Genomic DNA, 13,895 nt, shown 5'->3' with positions numbered 1-13,895 from the left:
GGTGGACAACCAAGGACAATTTACGCAAGGGTCTACCCTTCCAGAAACCAGTACCTCAGATAACATTAACTACAGATGCATCCACCTTGGGGTGGGGAGCTCACATAAAATCTCTTCAAACTCAAGGAACTTGGACAAAACTCGAAGCCACATATCAGATCAATTTTCTGGAACTTCGAGCTATATGTTATGCGCTTCATGCATTCAAGGACTGCCTTTCACACAAGTCTGTTCTGATCCAAACAGACAATACAGTAGCTATGTGGTACATCAACAAACAGGGAGGTACGGGCTCGTATCTCCTTTGTCAAGAAGCTGCACAAATTTGGGGCTGGGCCTTGAACCACTCAATATACCTACAGGCCACTTATCTAGCAGGAATTCAAAATGTGCTAGCAGTCGTCAGTTCCAGCCACACGAATGGTCCCTGAATTCCTCAGTAGCGACCAAGATATTCCAACATTGGGGACAACCAACAACAGACCTCTTTGCGTTGCATCTGAATCACAAAGTAGACAACTTCTGTTCTCTACACAAACAAAAGAATCAGCCAGCCAAGGACGCTTTTGCTCGCTCTTGGAACTCAGGCCTCCTATATGCATATCCTCCAATACTGCTCATAACGAAAATTCTAGTGAAACTACAGCAAGACAAGGGGACCATGATACTCATAGCCCCATACTGGCCTCGACAAGTATGGTTTCCCACACTGCTAGACCTCTCAGTCAGGGATCCAATACGCCTGGGAGTAGCTCCCAATCTCATAACTCAGGATCACGGTCGGTTGCGCCATCCCAACCTCCAATCCCTATCTTTGACAGCATGGATGTTGAAAGCTTAATTTTACAACCACTCAATCTGTCAACAAATGTTTCTCAAGTGCTTATAGCTTCATGCAAACCATCCACTAGAAAGAATTATTCTTTCAAATGGAAAAGGTTCACTCTGTGGTGCAGACAGAACCATATTGATCCTTTCACTTGCCCCACTACTTCTCTTTTAGACTATTTATACTATCTTTCAGACTCTGGTCTTCAGACTTCATCAATCAGAGTACATTTGAGTGCAATCTCAGCTTATCATAACAAGTTGGGAGATGCACCTATATCCACACAACCTCTTGTCGGTAGGTTTATGAGAGGTCTAACTCACCTTAAACCACCAATTCAGCCTCCAGTCACAGAATGGGATCTGAATCTGGTTTTAACAGCATTAATGCGTTCTCCTTTCGAACCCATACATTCTTGTGATCTCAGATTTCTTACATGGAAGACTATCTTCCTCATAGCCATTACATCAGCTAGAAGAGTTAGTGAGTTACAAGCACTTGTCACATATGAACCTTATACAAAGTTTCTACATGACAGAGTGGTTCTCCGTACACACCCAAAATTCCTTCCTAAGGTAGGTCCGGAATTCCACTTAAATCAAACCATAGTTCTACCCACATTCTTTCCAAGGCCTCATTCTCACCAAGGGTAAGAGCTTTACATACTTTGGACTGTAAACGTGCATTGTCTTTTTATTTAAATCGCACTACATCCCTCAGAAAATCCAATCAGCTTTTTGTTTCTTATGATCCAAATAAGCCAGGTAAAGCAGTGGGCAAGCATACTCTATCCAACTGGTTAGCAGATTGCATACAATTTTGCTATGAAGAAGCAGGCCTTCCTCTTCAAGGGCGAGTAAAAGCACATTCAATACGAGCAATGTCAACTTCAGTAGCACATTTTCGTTCAGTGCCAATCATTGACATATGTAAAGCAGCAACATGGAGTTCTCTTCACACCTTTGCAGCTCATTACTGTCTGGATAAACAAGGACGACAAGATTCAGCCTATGGACAATCTGTCTTAAAGAACTTGTTTCCAGTTTAATCCCAACTCCTTCTACAACCATTCTGCTGTGATCTTCGGCTGACTCATTTCCTCAATAACACATCACTGCTACCTGCATGGACAATGACTCAGCCTCTAGCTTGCTAATCACCCATATGTGAGGACTAGCATCCTGCTTGTCCTGGGATAAAGCAAAATTGCTTACCTTGTAATAGGTGTTATCCCAGGACAGCAGGATGTAGTCCTCACAGAACCCACCCGCCACCCCGCGGAGTTGGGCCTCAGACCTTTATTATTTTATTTTTTGCTAACGCTTATTGCTACATACGAGACTGAAGTGAGACCCCTGTGGCAGGGAATATCATGGCATGCCGGGCATGCTCAGTAGCCCCAGGCTGCCAGTCAAAAGCTTCTAGAAACTTTGCCAGAAGTTTTCCCACATTAGGGCTCCGTGAGTGACGTCACCCATATGTGAGGACTACATCCTGCTGTCCTTGGATAACACCTATTACAAGGTAAGCAATTTTGCTTAACTTCTGGGGTGTGCACCACGGACTGTGTACCACTTTTATTTTTGAGGGCCAGTAACATGGGATTCGTTAAGGGCTTAGTGCCCTTTAGTAAATACTGTTTGCCATGGGATGATAATCTGTGTTAAAAGCATGTTTTAATGCACTTTTGTAAATAGATACCTTTGTTACTTAAACACACACAGCTGTAGTTTAAAATGCTATGCATCCTAAATAATTAACCTTTAGAATTACTCAGGTGGTGCTAAATACACCAATCTATCATTGCAACATCAAAAACATGTTTAAGTAGACAATTTTCCTTTTTTTTTTTTTTTTTTTATTTCTGAAGAACTGCAATGTGATTTTTTTTTTTTGTACCCTGTTTACATTTCAGAAAATTAGTATAATGGTTTTCTGATAGTCTTTGAAAAATAAATCTTTTGGTAGCCTGTGGAGGTATGTGACTTGCACCTCTTACCACTTTCTTTTTAATTATGTTACAGGATATAGATGAATGCATAGATTAACGTATTCTTTATATTATTGCCTCCTTCTCCTCTTTTTTTTTCTTCTAAATTGCTCAGGACACATTGACGTTGTTAAGTTACTTGTGACCCATGGAGCTGAAATCACATGCAAAGACAAGAAATCCTATACACCTCTACATGCTGCAGCCTCCAGTGGAATGATTGGGGTAGTCAAGTATCTTTTAGATCTTGGAGTAGATGTAAGTATAGAATATCAAAAGAATTGTATGATAGAATTATGAAGGCCTGTATCTTGGAGTAGGCAGGTAATGAGAGCTGGAGCGGAGCTGGATCTGCATCCAAGAAATGGAGTCATCAGGTAGGTTACAAGGCTGGAAAAAGTACTAGAAACAGGTTGAAATTGCAGGTCAAGAAACAGGACAGTGGCAGTAGCAGAACTAGTAAACACTGGAATTGGTATAACTGCAGGAAGGAACTTCAGTAGAATTTAACCTGATAATTTGTGACTTTACTAGCTAAATGACTTTTGAATATTTCTGCCACTTATCTGGCTAAAGTTTTTCCTAGGACAAGCAGAATGGTAGGCCTCACACATGAGTGTCATCAGATGGAGCCCGGCACAGAAAACTTCTGTCAAAGTTCTAGAAACTTTGGCACACTGAGCGTGCCCAGCATGCCACTATCCCTGCATCCATGTGGGGTCTCTCTTCAGTCCTTTCTTTTCCACGGCGCTATAGTCTCGCAGAGGTGGAGCTTGTGCCTTTTAGTGGAAAACTAGTCTTTTTTTCTTTGTGAAAATTTTTCTTTTTCGTATTTTTTCCTGCGCTGGGTTCTTTGCAGTCTCTGCAAAGAACCGGGGCTGGACATCGACCCTTCTCGGGGCCCTGAAGAGGAGTCTTTACCAACCCTCTTTCCTCAGCCTCTGCTATCATCCGAGGCCTTCGAGGAGGAGTTGGAACATCGGGTGTGCCTGGCGGTGGAACGAGCTTTGCAGGAGCCAGAGGCCTCGCCACTGATACCGGTGCATTCTCCGATTCCTGAGCCTTCGCCGACTCCTTTAAGACCAGCTCCTGCATCGATGCCTGTGCGGATGCAGACTGCAGTGACTGGGCTGGAACTGTTGTTTGACCACCTCAATGTCCTCTGTCCTCCCAACCCAGTTGATGCCAGTGTTTTGCGATTCCTTGGTACCCTGTATGGCCCAGAAGCGCAAGCATCTGAGTTGGTCCTCGTCGGGGACTCCTCGGGTGATGAAGACCATCTATGCCATTTGCACCTCAAGGTCCCTCGGCACCTCCGAGGCCAGCCCTCTAGGTCTCTTGATTCCCCCAAGCCTTCCGGTGCTTATGCCTAAGGCCATGCCCGGGGCCCCACGCTCCCCCTCTCCGGGTGGTCTTGAAGAGCCCAAAGGACCATATGACCCCTGGGGCCAGGATAACTCAGATGCCTCATTGCTGGACTCTGCTGACCTTCTGTCAGATCCTTCCCCTTCGGAGGAACAGAGGCGTTCCCCTCTGGAGGACTTAACCTTTGCTGGGTTCGTCTGTGCAATGGCCGAAGCTATTCCCTTCCAGCTTATGATGGAAGAGGATGCCCGCCATAAAATGCTCGCAATTTTCCAAATTGTCGACTCCCTGAAGGAGGTCGTAGTTCCCGGTGCATGAGATCTTCCGGGACCTGCTTCTCCGACTCTGGGAACACCCCGGTTAACCGGAAGACCGATAGGGTGTACTTAGTACAGTAGGCTGTAGGCTTCGAAAAGCATCAGCTTCCCCACCAGTCAGTGGATTTGAATTGGTGCTCAAGAAGGCAAAGTGGTCAAAAACCCATGTGTCAGCTCCTCTGGGTAAAGACAACCGGGCATGGGATGCCATGGCACAGAGAGTATACCAGGGATCCATGCTAATAACCCAGATTGCCTCCTATCTCTTGTACATGACACAGTGTATCCACAACCTCTGGAAACAAGTCCCAGGAGGTGGCAGACAGTCTGCCAGAGCAGCCCTAGGAAACCCTGATGACCCTCGCCCAACAGGGCCTTGAATGTGGTAAGCACTATGATATCTTTGAGGCAGCAGGATGTGTAGTGGCAGCAGGTATTTCTGCCTGTTGTCTAGCCTGGCTTTAGGCCTTGGACCTTCATCTTGACATTCAGGACCGGCTGGCGGAATTGTCTTACACTGGGGATAACCTTTTTGGTGACGAGGTCAAGGAAGCAGTCGCACAATTAAAGGACCACCACGAGACCCTGCAGCATGTCTGCCGGACCCTCGGCCTCACCAGCCTCTTCCAAGTGCTTGCTTCACCTGGGATCGATGAGACCGTTCTATAGGCCTAGAAAGTACTTCCCTCTGGTTCCGAGCGCCAGGGGCAGATCCGGCCAGCAGCAGGGCCCACACCCACAGCCAGCCCCCCAAGCCAGTCCCACTACTGGATTTTGACTGGCAACGAGGGAGCATTTGCCAGCCATCTCTTCCGGTGCGGCTCTGCTTGTTCGCAGACCAGTGGCCGACTGTGACGTTGGACTGATGGGTCCTATCCGTCGTCAGGTGAGGTTATTGACTGAATCTTGTGGGCACTCCACTAGATTCTTCCCTGAGCCCACAGTGGGGTCCTGTCTCTCATCCAGAGCTGCTTCAAGAGGAATTCTCAGCTTTTCTTCAGGCCAGAGCAGTGGAACCAGTTCCTCAGGGGCAGCAGGGTCAGGGGTTTTACTCCCATTACTTTCTGATTCTAAAGAAAACAGGAGGCCTTCGACCCATTATGGAATTGGGAGCCTTGAACAGATTCCTAAAAAAGGAAAAGTTCAAGATGGTATCCTTGGGCACCATAATTCCCCTGTTGAATCAAGGAGGAGTGGCTTTGCTTTTTCAGCCTAAAGGACACATACGTGCACATTGCAATCCTCCCAAGTCACAGAAGGTATCTTCACTTTGTGGTGGGGCTTCAATATTTTCAGTACCGCATGCTCCTGTTTGACCTTGGTGCCATGGGTATTCACAAAATGTCTTGCTGTGGTGGGGGCTTATCTGCACCAACTCTGAGTCCAAGTGTTTCCATACCTGGACTACTAGCTGGTGCAAAGCGACACTCAAGCCAGGGCACTGCACAACACCATTCAGGTCCTGGAATATCTGGGGTTTTTAATCAACTACCTAGTTAAACCTTCGCCCCTCAACGCTGCTTGCTTTCATCGGAGCTGTCCATGACGCATCACAAGCCAAGGCCTTCCTGCCTCATGACAGTGTGTGTGTAATGGCCTTCCTTGCAAGGGAAATCCAGTAAAGCAGCCTGGTTTCGGCACGGAGCATGTTGCAGCTCTTGGGGTGCATGGCCACGGCCGTGCATGTCATTCCCTTTGCCCGTCTCCATATGTGACAATTCCCAGTGATCACAGGCCACCCTGGGCCTCCAGGTCCATATCCAGGTGTACTCCACCGCTCAGGACCTCCTTGACTTGGACATCTCCTCTCAAGCTAGACTGCGGTATTCCCTTCCGGCACCCTCACCTCAGGTTGTGTTGATCACGGACGCGTCCCACCTGGTGGGGAGTCTATGTCGATGGCCTCTGTACCGAGGGTTTCTGGACTGCGCAGGAGTCGCAGTGCCAGATAAACCTCTTGGAATTGAGCGCGATCTGGTACACCCTATGGCCCTTCCAGGATCGCTTGGCCAACAAATTCATCCTCGTTTAGATGGACAACCAAGTGGCCATGTAGTATATCATTAAGCAGGGAGGTACCAAGTCCTTCCTCCTTTGTCAGGAGGCAGTGCAAATCTGGAGCTGGGCACTGGTGCAGGGGATGTTTCTCTGAGCTGTATACCTGGCGGGTGCACAGAACACCCTAGTGGACCGGCTGAGCTGCACCTTCCAACCTCACAAGTGGTCTCTGAAACAGGAGGTAGCAGATCGGCTCTTCCGTCTCTGGGGGACCCCGAACGTGGATCTGTTCACCTCCCCCAGCAACGTGAAGGTGCCCCGGTACTGCTCTTTTAACCAGGTCGGATGTTGTGCCAGCCACGGACGCCCTTTGCGATCCATTGGGGGATGGGCCTCCTGTATGCCTATCCTCCTCTTCCATTAGTGTTGAAGACTGTCCTGAAACTTTGCCAAGACCCAGGGATCCATGGTCCTGGTCACCCCGCATTGGCCATGACAGGAATGGTTCTTGCTTCTGCGGCAACTGGCCCGGCGGAACCTGATCCCTCTGGGGACGGCTCCAGACCTCCTCTCCCAGGACCAGGGCAGACTGCGCCATCCCAACCTCCATGCCTTGTCCCTAAAGGCATGGATGTTGAAAGGTTGAGCCTGTAACCCCTGTGGCTCTTTCGGAGGACGTGACCAGGGTCCTGGTGGCTTCCAGGAAGCCGTCCACTAGGAAGTCATGCAATGAAGTGGAAGAGTTTCACCATATGGTGCAAGCAGAAGGATCCCAATCCCTTCTCTTGCCCTGTCTGACACCTCCTGAACTACCTTCTACACCTTTCGGAGGCAGGTCTTAAAACTAACTCTGTGCGGGTGTACCTCAGCACCATAGGTGCATACCATCAAGACGTGGGCAGTTCGCCCATCTCGCTGCAGCCTATCGGGGGGTGGTTCAGGTGAGGGCTTCTTCAGCTGCAGCCTCCACTGCGACCCCCCTGCAGTGTTATTGGACCTGAACATGGTTCTGGTCTAGCTGATGAAATGCCATTTGAGCCACTATGTTTATGCGCAATCAAGCATTTGGCACTGAAGTTGGTCTTCTTGATAGCGGTCACATCAGCGCTCTGGGTCAGTGAGGTGCACGCCTTAGTAACTTATCCACCCTGCACTAGATTCTATCATGACAGGATGGTTCTGCACACACGCCCCTCATTTCTGCCCAAGGTGGTTACAGATTTCTATCTTAACCAGGCCATGGTTCTGCCTACTTTCTTCCCCCAGCCTCATACCGGCCCAGGGGAGAGGGTGCTTCATACCTTGGATTGTAAGAGGGCCCTAGCCTTCTACCTGGACTGTATGGCGGGCCACAGGCTGTGCACCCAGCTGTTTATCTCGTTTGACTCCAATTGGCTGGGCAGAAATGTTACCAAGCAGACTCTTTCAACCTGGATAGCAGACTGTATCTCTGTCTGCTATCACCAGGAGGGCCTGCACTTAGAGTGCACTCCGTAAGGGCCATGGCGACCTCGGAGGCCTACCTCCGTGCAGTTCAATTGGGAGAGATCTGCAGAGCTGTGCCATGGAGTTCCCTTCACACTTTTGCTGCACATTATTGTCTGGACAGGGGCAGCCAACAAGATGGCTTTGGCTAGTCTGTCCTGTGCAACCTTTTTCAGCTGTGAACCCAACTCTTCCACCGAGGGCCCCTGGTTTTTTGTTCAGGCTGTCCCCGCGGTCACCACCAGCACCTCTGTTGGGCCCTTTGGCACCTGGTTCAGTGTTTATTGGTTCTTTTGTGTCGGGACTGGCCTGTAGCTAGGGATTCACCCATGTATGAGGGCTACCATCCTGCTTGTCCTAGGAGAAAGTGCAATTGCTCACCTGTAACAGGTGTTCTCACAGGACAAGCAGGATGGTAGTCCTCGCATATGGGTGACATCAGGTCGGAGCCCAATCACGGAAAACTTCTGTCAAAGTTTCCAGAACTTTGACTGGCCCCTACTGGGCATGCCCAGCATGGCACTAACCCTGCAGCCAGCAGGGGTCCCCCTTCAGTCTTCTTTTTTCCGCGCAGCAGCAGCCTCGCGGTTTAGAAGCTCTGAATTGATTCCTGACAGGAATTTTTCCTAACGGAATTAATTTAAAATACTTCACACCACAGGGGTCCCCCCTCTAGCTTTCTTCGACCGTGGTACTCTGGTAAGTTTTTTTCACCGTAGCCCCAGTACACAGGAAGGCTGACACTCATGTTTGCTCCCAGCCTTTGAAAAGCAATCTACAAATTTTGAACTAAAAGGTTATAATTTTCGGCCTTGAAGTTGCCAAGAAAGTCTGTAATCATGTCAGAAAAAGCAGACCAAGCATCCTTTTCTATGGTTTTCATGGTATTGAGTAATTCTCTGTCTTTGATTAGAAGCCTAATATGTGGGCCATCAAATATGCCAGCTTTCAACTTCTCATGTGAACGAGCAGGAAATTTGGAAATTCAGCATGTCTTTCTGCGCATCGTATTCAGCATATCTAAATAATAATGTTATGAGAGTTTGAGTAGACAGCATTTTGCGGAAAAACCAGACGTAACTGGAGGAAACAGATGTGATTTTTGGATTCAGCACAGTAAAATACATGTTATCTTGTAGTCAGCAAAATTGATGTAGACCAGTATTATGGATGCACAGCTGAATAACCCACCAAAGTTAGCTGGATAAGCTCTTCTGGCTAAATTTACAAGCCGGCCAGTGACTGAATATTACCCCCCTGAAAGACTTGAATCTCCAAACTCTGTGTCAAAACTTTGGTTCCAGTCTTGTAGTTTGAGCCAGCGTGTAACAAATCCGATAAGTGGGCGAGTCAACCTTCAATTTGATACAGTTTCCTGTTGTTTTGCAGCTCTTTTTGACTGAGCCCCAGCCAAAGTCTGTTACCTAAAGGTGGACTTGGTTACCTGAAAAAGTCTTCTTTGCTGCTTCCCCTTGCTTCAGTTCCCAAGCTGATCTGAAGGTTAAGATGCCGAGGCTGATCCTAGTTCAAGAACCCTGGGATTTGGTCTGTCAGAACTAAGGTGTGCCAATATCGACTATCCGTCCGCTGCAATTGTTGCAGAATGCCGCGGCACGACTTCTGTCTGACACAAAAAAGTTCGATCATGTTTCCCCTGTACTGATGAAGTTACACTGGTTACCGGTCCAGTCCCGTATTCAATACAAGTGCCTAACTTTAATTCATAAAGCCATATATGGTAGTAATTCCGAATGGCTAAATGCCTCATTACGCATTCATGTCCCAGTCCGGAATCTGAGCTCACTAGGTCAAGCCCTATTGACAATACCATCACCCAAATTAGCCCATCTCGGTTCAGTGAGGGAGAGGTTCTTGTCACTGGCAGGACCAAAGATGTGGAATTCCGTACCTGTTGAAATTCGTACAGAGGAAAATATCAATAGCTTCAAGAAGCAGATAAAAACCTGGTTATTCGAGCAGGCTTTTATCCAAAATAGTTGACCCTTCCTTCCTCAGTTTTACTTAGCGGATGAGGTAGAATAAGGAGAATAAGGGGAAGAAGGGTTAGAAGGGAAGGGGGGAAAGATGGGAAAGAGGGTGTGAAGAAGGGAAGGAGGAAGAGAAAGAAAGGAGGAAGGGAAAGAAATGATTGGGGTTTTATCTGTATTGTATTTTAAAATGGTTTTAGACTATGTAAAAGTATTGTTTTATTAATTTCACGTTTTTGAAAAATGATGTAATATGTATAACGATAGGTTTAGTATAAGTGTGTTTTGAATGTTGCTACTGCAAATTCTATCAGTGTAAACCGCCTTGAAATTAAGTTGAAAGCCGGTATATAAAGCTGAATAAAATAAAAAATAAATAAATAAGACATTTTTCTTCAGCTCTTTCCTGCCAAATGCCTAGTCTTGGCTGCTTCACCAAATGTAATTGTCCCAGAAACAAGAGAGCTGGTTTCTGCTTAGGTGACCAAAAGTCTAGTTGATTGTTGAAGTAATTATTAAAACCTTGATGGACAAAAGTTAGAAACTGGTTGAATGGTAGGCAATGAAGGGGATTGGTAAATGGAGTTCATCTGAAGAGAAAAGGGATTACTAATGCCATGTTATATGGATCTCTGGTAAGTTTAGTTCAGTGGTTTTATATATGATGTTACAGAAGGGTAAATAGGAAAGATTTGTTTATTTACATAGACATTAAGATCTGCAGCAGGGCATATATCCTCCAGATGGAGTGGAGAAATGGCATGATTTAAGAATACTTGAAGAATGGTCAAGGTCAGGCTAAACAATACCTTGGGTGGTCGGGTGGGGTAGAGGAGGAAGAGAGGGGCTGGTCCTTCTCTGACGTTGTGACCCACCCAGGGGGGTGGAGGGCTTCCCTCCGGTGGCCAGTCCCCTTCCATTGACAACTGCACAAGAACTTACTTCCACTGCAGTGGCAGCATGTATCACTCTCCCTTGGTTGCCTGCCTGTCTTGCCCACCCATTCTGACAGGTCTGGTCAAGAGTTTAGCAACTAATATTTAATGTAAGAAGGAGAGTATCATGTGTTTTTGAGGAAATGTGGTTAAAGTCAAAGGTCAAATTGTAAGATATTGCAACGGAAGGGGAGGTGGATGGACGAGATGGGCCTGGCAGTCTTTATTTGTCATATTCTGTGTTCGCCATTGAAATTAATTTTTAAAATGGTCAGTTCTTGAAGTAGTCTTCAAAATAAGTTTATACAAACTTATACATAGTTATATCATAGGTTATGGAAGTTCATACTACATAAAATTGGTGTGAAGAGAATCGTTCTCTTTTGCTAGTTTCTAAATGAAAAGCAGAGTTGCTTACCTGAAACAGGTGTTCTCACAGGACAGCAGGCTTAGTCCTCACATATGGGTGACATCAGGATGGAGCCCAATCACGAAACACTTTTGTCAAAGTTTCTAGAACTTTGACTGGCACCTACCGGGCATGTCCAGTATGGCACTAACCCTGCATCCAGCAGGGGTCCCCCTTCACTCTCGTGTATAGCAAAAAGTACATGCGAAAAATAAAATAACAAATCACTAGCGAACCCAACTTCACAGGGTGGCAGGCGGGTTTCGTGAGGACTAACATCCCGCTATCCTGTGAGAACACCTGTTACAGGTAAGCAACTCTGCTTTATCACAGGACAAGCAGGATGGTAGTCCTCACATATGGGTGAGTAGCGAGCTGAGATGCCCGAGCAATACACCAAATGCACCCAAAGACGTGCCATCAGGCAAAACAAACAGGGATGAAGTTGGGTAGGAGGTATCCCTGAAACCCTGAACGGGTCGCTGTGTAGGATATGGGTGTTAGTGTAGTAAGCTGAGAATAAGTTGCATAGAACAGACTGGCCAAAAACGGAATCTTGCCGGCCAGCCTTATCTAAGCAATAATGGACTGTGAAGGTATGGAGAGAGCTCCAGGTCGCAGCCTTACAAATATCAACAAGTGGCACCGACCGAAGTGAGCCACAGAGGTTGCCACGGCCCTAACAGAGTGTACTTTCACACGGTTTTGTAGCGGAATGCCTGCTTGCTGGTAGCAAAAGGAGATACAGTCTTCCAACCAGGAGGAAAGGGTCTGTTTTCCCACTGGATTTCCCAATTTGATGTTATCGAAAGAAACGAATAATTGAGTGGACTTTCTGTGGGCTGACGTGCACTCTAGATAAAAGGCTAGGGCACGTTTGCAGTCCAGGGAATGTAGAGCCTTTTCTTCTGGATTTGAATGGGGCTTGGGAAGAAAGAAAGTTGGTAAGATGATGGATTCATTAAGATGAAATTCCAACACTACCTTTGGTAAAAACGTAGGGTGTGTACAGAGGACCACTCTATTATGTAGAATTTTAGTGTAAGGCGGGTAGGTGACTAATGCCTGTAACTCACTAACTCTACAAGCAGATGTTTAGCGAGAAGAAAAATGACTTTCCAGGTGATGTAGTGGAGCTCACAGGAGTGGAGAGGCTCAAACGGAGATTTCATGAGCCGCCCTAAGACCACGTTAAGGTCCCAAGCGGGAGCCAGAGGGCGCAATGGAGGTTTCAGGTGGAGCAAACATCTCATAAAGCGTGTGACTAAAGGCTATGTTGAAATAGAGACATCACCTATTCCATTGTGGAAGGCGGCTACCGCACTGACATGCACTCTTATAGTTAAGCTGAGAATAAGTTGCGTAGAACAGACTGACCAAAAACGGAATCTTGCCGGCCAGCCTTATCTAAGCAATAATGGGCTGCGAAGGTATGGAGAGAGCTCCAGGTTGCAGCTTACAAATATCAACAAGTAGCACCGACTGAAGGTGAGCCACAGAGTGTTTTCAGACCTGATTCTGACAGATGCCAGAGATAGTCCAGAAACTTCGCAGTGGAGCAAGTGAAGGGGTCTATGGACATAGATGTGCACCAGACCGTAAACCTTTTCCACTTGGAACGATAAGAGCGTCTTGTGAAAGGCTTTTGTGATGCTATCAGGACTCTGGATACTGACTCTGAAAGGTTAAGGGGTTGAAGTATTAACCTTTCAGGCACCCGTTGCTCTGAGTTATCAGAAGCGGATCCTTCCCTAGAGGGATGCGCTAGCGAACTGATAGATCCTCAAGAATGGGAACCAGACTTGGCGTGGCCAGTGAGGGACTATGAGAATCATTAAGCCCTTATCTCTTCGTAACTTCACCAGAGTCTTTGATATGAGCGGAAGTGGGGGGTACGCATAGAGGAGACCGCTGGACCATGAGAGGGCGAAAGCTTCCCTCGGCTGTGAGTGAGCGAGCAGAAGTTCTCTACTTTGTGGTTGTGGAAGGAAGCAAAGAGGTCTGTGGGTGGATACCCCCCAATATTGGGAAGATTGTGTCCGCTACCGCAGGGTTGCGAGACCACTCGTGCGGATGGAAGGTCCGGCTCAACCTGTCTGCCAGAGCATTCTCCATGCCTGCCAAGTAGGTTGCTCTGAGGTACATCGAGTGGGAAAGAGCCCACACCCATAGCTGTGCAGCTTCCTGACACAGAAGGTAGGAGCCCATTCCTCCTTGCTTGTTGATGTACCATATCGCTACCTGGTTGTCTGTTTGAATCAGGATGGTCTTGTTTGAGAGGCAATCCTGAAAGACTCTGAGGGCATATCTGATCACTCGAAGTTCTAAGAAATTTGATGATTGGCTTCCTCTGGAGACCAGGGACCCTGAGTCTGTAGGTCATTGACATGAGCACCCCAACCTAGATTGGAGGCGTCTGTCGTCATGACAATTTGAGGCTCTGGAACCTGAAAGGGAAGGCCTTGAAGGAGGTTGGAGAGCTGCATCCACCAGGCCAGCAACAGGCGGAGCTGCTTGGTAACATGGGCAATGCTCGACATTGGCTGGTAAGCCTGAGTCCACTGGAACTTTAGAGTCCA

The 13,895-nt window shown here is 47.2% G+C and overlaps 1 protein-coding gene across 4 annotated transcripts in view; it reads left to right on the top strand.

Moving 5' to 3' along the window:
- Positions 1-13,895, top strand: part of ANKRD28 (ankyrin repeat domain 28) — an 805,300-nt gene that overhangs the window by 288,140 nt on the left and 503,265 nt on the right. For all 4 annotated transcript variants that reach the window (XM_029589217.1, XM_029589218.1, XM_029589216.1 and 1 more), the window contains one exon: positions 2,935-3,077. In XM_029589217.1, the coding sequence (XP_029445077.1) occupies positions 2,935-3,077 (143 nt within the window). The remainder of the gene's footprint in view (positions 1-2,934; positions 3,078-13,895) is intronic.

This window comes from Rhinatrema bivittatum, chromosome 2 (genome assembly GCF_901001135.1).
Source record: "Rhinatrema bivittatum chromosome 2, aRhiBiv1.1, whole genome shotgun sequence".
NCBI classification, from domain to species: Eukaryota; Metazoa; Chordata; class Amphibia; order Gymnophiona; family Rhinatrematidae; genus Rhinatrema; species Rhinatrema bivittatum.
Note: the sequence above shows the minus strand (reverse complement) of the source record. Positions and strands in the feature narration are given on the sequence as shown.